This window comes from Marmota monax, unplaced genomic scaffold, assembly GCF_021218885.2.
Source record: "Marmota monax isolate L192 unplaced genomic scaffold, Marmota_monax_Labrador192_F-V1.1 WCK01_AAM20220418_F8-fsc00266, whole genome shotgun sequence".
In the NCBI taxonomy this organism is placed as follows: domain Eukaryota; kingdom Metazoa; phylum Chordata; class Mammalia; order Rodentia; family Sciuridae; genus Marmota; species Marmota monax.
Window position 1 is genome coordinate 55001 of NW_026694572.1, and position 5000 is coordinate 60000.

The 5000-nt window shown below is 59.1% G+C and overlaps 1 protein-coding gene across 1 annotated transcript in view; it reads right to left on the reverse strand.

Moving 5' to 3' along the window:
* The window catches only part of Uncx (UNC homeobox), a 4268-nt gene extending 827 nt beyond the window's left edge, over positions 1–3441 (reverse strand). The window contains exons 1-3 of the mRNA XM_046421031.1: positions 3129–3441; positions 2759–2934; positions 1–674 (exon numbers count right to left, since the gene is read on the reverse strand). The exon at positions 1–674 is cut by the window's left edge and continues 827 nt beyond it. Of these exons, the coding sequence (XP_046276987.1) occupies positions 1–674; positions 2759–2934; positions 3129–3414 (1136 nt within the window). The 5' untranslated portion in view covers positions 3415–3441. The remainder of the gene's footprint in view (positions 675–2758; positions 2935–3128) is intronic.
* Between the last annotated feature and the right edge of the window lie 1559 nt (positions 3442–5000).

Below are 5000 nucleotides of genomic sequence, written 5' to 3' on the forward strand. Positions count from 1 at the left end.
TTGCCAATGAGGGTCCGCGGCGCGCATGGCAGCCCGGGCGCGAAGTCTAGCCCCGCAGCCGCTGCAGTGCTGGTGGGGGCGGCTTTCCGGCGCGGCGGCGAGTCAGACAGCAGGCTCTCCACGCTGAACGGGCTTGCCTTGGGCAGGCCTGCGGCGCCGCGCTCCGCAGACGCTGGCGCCCCGGGTCCGCACGAGGCCGCGTCCTTGTCTGCAGGGCGGCCTAGCCTCGGCTGCGGGCCGGTGCCGCTTCTTTGGCTCGGGTAGAAGGCAGGGTCGCAGGTGCCGGGCGCAGGAGGTTCGCCAGGAGGTGCGGGCACAGAACCTGCGGCGCCAGAGGCGTGTGCGCCAGGGCCCTTGGCTGCGGCGGCGGGCGGCGGCGGCTCGGGCGGCTCCGGGGACAGGCCGCCGCCGCCGCTGTCGCTGTCGGAGCTGGGAGCGCTATGCAGGGACAGGCCGCCGGGCGAGTGCAGGTGGCGGCTCTGGCTCTTGAGCAGCTTCTTCTCGTGCTTGCGCTTCTTCTTCTCCATCTTCTCCAGTTCCTTGCGCGCGATCTCCTCGGGGTCCATGGGCTCGCCGCTGCACGTGGTCGGGTGCGAGTTGTGCGCCGGCCGCCCGGGGCCCTTCTTGGTGTTCTCCTTTTTCCTCCACTTGGCCCGGCGGTTTTGGAACCAGACCTAGAGCAGCCGAACAAGGGAAAGGAAGGCAAAATCAGGCGGCAAGCCCGCCGCTGGGGCTCTGGGCCTACCATTCCCTAGACAGGCCTGCACAACCTCAGCTCAGGCCAAGAGAGCGGGATCCAGGCCATGATCCCTGCCGGCCCTGGGCTGGATTTTGACACTCGGGTTGCAGCTTCCAGCAATCACTTTTTCCACCCGGAAGGAGCGCAGATGGGGCCTCCCAGCCAGCTTCCCACTCTGGCGTCTCACCTCTGGGGTCTGGAGCTGCCCCTTCCTCAAGCAGGGCCGGTGGGGCCCAGGACCGAACGCTGCGGGTTCCTGGTCTCCTGGCAGAGAGCAGGGCCCCTCCGTGCCCTTCCTGGCTTCTCACAGCTCCAGTTCTAAGCAGCGGCCCAGACTGGCGATGAACCGCTTCTGTGGGCGGCTGAACCGCTTCTGTGGGCGGGCAGCCTTCCACACCTGTCTTCGGACCCCTGGAGACTGTGTCAAAGCCCAGATTTCCGAGTCTCCCATGAAGGGAAATCTGGATGCTTCTTCCTCAAGAGGGCCTAGAAAGCCGAACTTGAATGGACATTCTACCACCTTCTCCCCCATCACAGCTACTGCCCGTCCTTCTTTCTGGGAGGACTGGACCAGGGACCAACAGAGCTTTCCCAACTAGTTGTTTGGTCTAGGCCATGGGGGAAGGCAAGATGGGAGGTAAGAGGCTGGCCTCCCAGGCCCCCAAAGAAGTCAGGGCTCATCCTGCCTCTTTGGAGCTCACTGCAAGGTCTTGTCCCAGGGAGCCACATAGGACTCCAGAGGAACAGCAGCCCTAGACCCTTATTGCACAACCCACCACTACACAAAGTCAAATCCCTGCTGAGTCGACAGAGCTTTGGGCAGCACTACCCACCCCTAGAGAGCGCGATAATTCAAATTCTTTGTTGTGGCCACATAGAGATTCCACACAATAGCAGACCAGGCCTGGTCACTGGGAGCCTTGTCCATGCAGAGGTCCCAGGCATTAAAGCAAAACCATCAACAGCCTTCCCCCCCCCCTTTTTTTCTTTTAACTTCTTTTTATGGTGCAAATTCCAGGCTGCCCCTGCCACCAAGAATTACTCATCATCGTATGAGGGGAGAAATAAAGGGATCTTGACTTCACTTACAACACTTTAGAACAAATTGGATAAAAGGATTTCCAAACAGAAGAGGTCATCAGCAGAGGCCCAAGCACAGAACCAAAAGACCTTTTTAGGCAAAGCTATTGGTGCTAAACAGGCATTCTGCCAGCATCTGCCTCAAAGCCAGGTGCCCACAGCACCAAACTCCTCTCACCAAACCCAGGAAAAGGAGGTTTCTATACTCCAAAGAAGCATTTAGTTATGCATAGATCATTTTGAATTCTAATGTACCAAATGACTCTGTGTTTTAAAAAAGAATATCTCTGGCTGACTTCGAATGAAATCAAGTAACTGAAGATAGGAGAAAGAAAAAAAAAAAGAAGACGACAAACTCGGGAATATTAAAAATTCAGACTTTTTTTTTTCTTCCCACTTTCTCATATGTATTAACCATTGAAGTTTTCCCCTCCCTTACCTCACCTTCCCCCTTCTACAAAGTGGGGAATAAATACAGGCTTCCATCTGAATATTTTACAGGCAAAAGACAAACAAACCCGTTTGCTCAAGGATGGGAGACAGCCTCCCGCGAGAGCACGGAGCACCAGGGCCCAGCTTCTCCCTTCGAGTCTGCGCCCCGCCGGTGCCTCCTCACCCCAGCCATGGAACCCTTGGAGACTTCTTTTCACACGGGCCGAGCGAACCCACCACACCACTTCCCGGGTCGCACGCAGTCCCTGTTCCCGCTACTTCGGTGCTATGGCGGCCCTCTCAAGCTACCTAGGCTTTCACTAGTTACTCACCTCCCGTTGCGCAAGGGGTCCAGCCCCACTACTACCACACACGCCCCTACACCAGCAGGCGAGCGCGGAGCGGGCTCGTAGCCTGGGACAACATCCCGCCTCCTAGAACAAAGGCGCACAGCGCTTGGCGAGCACAGCGCCGGACCGCGGATCCGGGAGGGACGCGGGTCTTTACCTGAACTCGGGACTCCACCAGGTCTAAGCGCAGCGCCAATGCCTCGCGCATGAACACGTCAGGGTAGTGGCTCTCGTTGAACGCCTTCTCCAGCTCCTCTAGCTGCCAGCCAGTGAAGTTGGTGCGGGTACGCCGCCGCTTGCAGCCCGGGCTCTCCTTGTCTGGGTCCCCCGAGTCTGCGGGCACGCACAGGACGCCGCGAGGCTCAGCCACCGGCCCAGACCAGATCCCAACCCCATCTGCGCCCACTGGCCACGCAGATCGAGGGCGCACAGAGAAGGTTGCGCCACCGGCCTGTCACCCAACTCCTCCGCAGAAAAGGCCCCCCTCCCCGCCCCCAACTGTCCTTCTCCCAGCCCGCGGAGCCTACCTGACAGTTTGAAGGGCTGGCTGTCGCCGCCAACCCCACAGGCGGCCGGCAGCAGCGGCGTGGGGTTGACCACCGAGGCGGCCGCCGCTGCGCAGGAGCCGCTGAGCAGGCCGTCGATGGAGAACGGCACCGAGGCGGCGGCGGCGGCAGCGGCGGCCGACTGCAGCTGGTGGCCGGCCAGCTCGTACACGTGGTGGTGGCCCAGCGGGTAGGGGAAGCCCACCACGCCGCCCAGCGAGCCCCCGAACTGGGCATGCGGGTGCTCCAGGAGGCGGCCGTCCATCATCTCGCGCGGGGGGCCGGCGGTGCCGGCGGCGGGGCGCGGGGGCGCGGGCCGGGGCCGGGGCGGGCCAGCGGCGGGAGGCGCGGACGGCGGCGGCGGCGGAGACAGGCACCCGGAGCCCTACACATGCTTCGCCCGCACTCCGGCGCTTTACTTTATCAACATCAAGCTCCCGATAATTAGCCGCGGCCCGGGGAATTTGGGACCAATAAGAAGCGCTAATCGGCTCTGACGTCAGAGGCGTGCTGGGTGCAAGGAAACGTTTTCCATATCGATTGCTAATTATACCTGACATGCACCTCAATAAACAGTATCAGGAGCTGTCACAACAAGACGGGGGGGGGGGCGGCAGGCGGGGAGGGAGGGGCGCCGCCCAGCGCGGGGCAGCGGCGCGCAGCGGCGGGGCAGGGCCCCTGGCGAGCCCCCCACTTCAGCCCCGGCCGGCCCGCGCCTCCCCCGCGCCGCTCCCGCCCCTCCGCAAATCACTAATAGATTTCCCTTTAAAACATTCACCGGCGTGTTGTGGGGATTTTTCACCAGAAATGCTGTACTCTCTGAACCTTTAAAGTGATGTTGCTCCAATTACAGAGAGACATTGAGCGGCAAATAGACTGATCCAATAATAGGAGATTCATCATCCGCTCTTTCCGAAACTGTCACATTGAATTTAAAACTACAAGGGCTTCTCATCGCCTCCTCTCTGGCTCCAGGAGGCGGCGAGAGGAGAAAGGAGTAGGAGGAGGAGGAAGGAGGAGAAGGAGGAGGAGGAGGAGGAGGAGAGCAGAAGGAGGGCACTTCCAAAAGAGAGCGACTCCGGCAGAATGCAGCGCCCCAGTCAATAAAAAGGCGTAATTAATGCCCTCTCTGATTGATCGGCAGTCGCCCCATCGGTATACAGGCAGGGCAGTTGAGGGGGCACCCTGACTCCACCTTATCCCCACCCTGTGAAGGCCCCCATCCACAGGGCAGAGGAAGGAGGGGTGAAAGGAGGAAAGGAAAAGTAACTTTGGGGAAGAGGCCAGTCCGGCCCCCTACACATAAGAATAAAAAATAAATATATCTCCCTTTGACTCCTTTGAAGAATAGGGCTGAGGTACCCAACCCATTTATTATAATTAAATTATGTTCTCAGTGAAGTGTCACTTCCTTCTCCACTATAAAATATTGATAGACTCAAAACTAAATCATTAAAGGACATATTCTTAAATAAGCAGCGAATTAGGACTGCGGGCAGAAGGGAAAGAAATCTGATGTGTGTGTGTGTGTGCGTGCGTGTGTGTGTGTGTGTGTGTGTGTACACACACATATCTGCTGTAAAAGTTTGTCACTGGGGAGATGGCATTTTGCTGGGCCCAAGTGTGTGGATCTGGTGCTCTGAACCTCTCCAGCAGAGCCCCAGACCTGGCCCAGGTAAGAGGAATAGAGCCCCTAGCCTCTGGTGGCCAGTCCCTAAGTCTCCCAGCTGGGGGTAACTTCATGCCCCAGGGCAAAGCCGCAGACAAATTGGCTTTTGGTGTAAGTGACTTGGGCCACACCCGCCAAGCCAGGAGCAGGAGGAAAGGGAAGGGCAGACCAGAAATATTTGCATC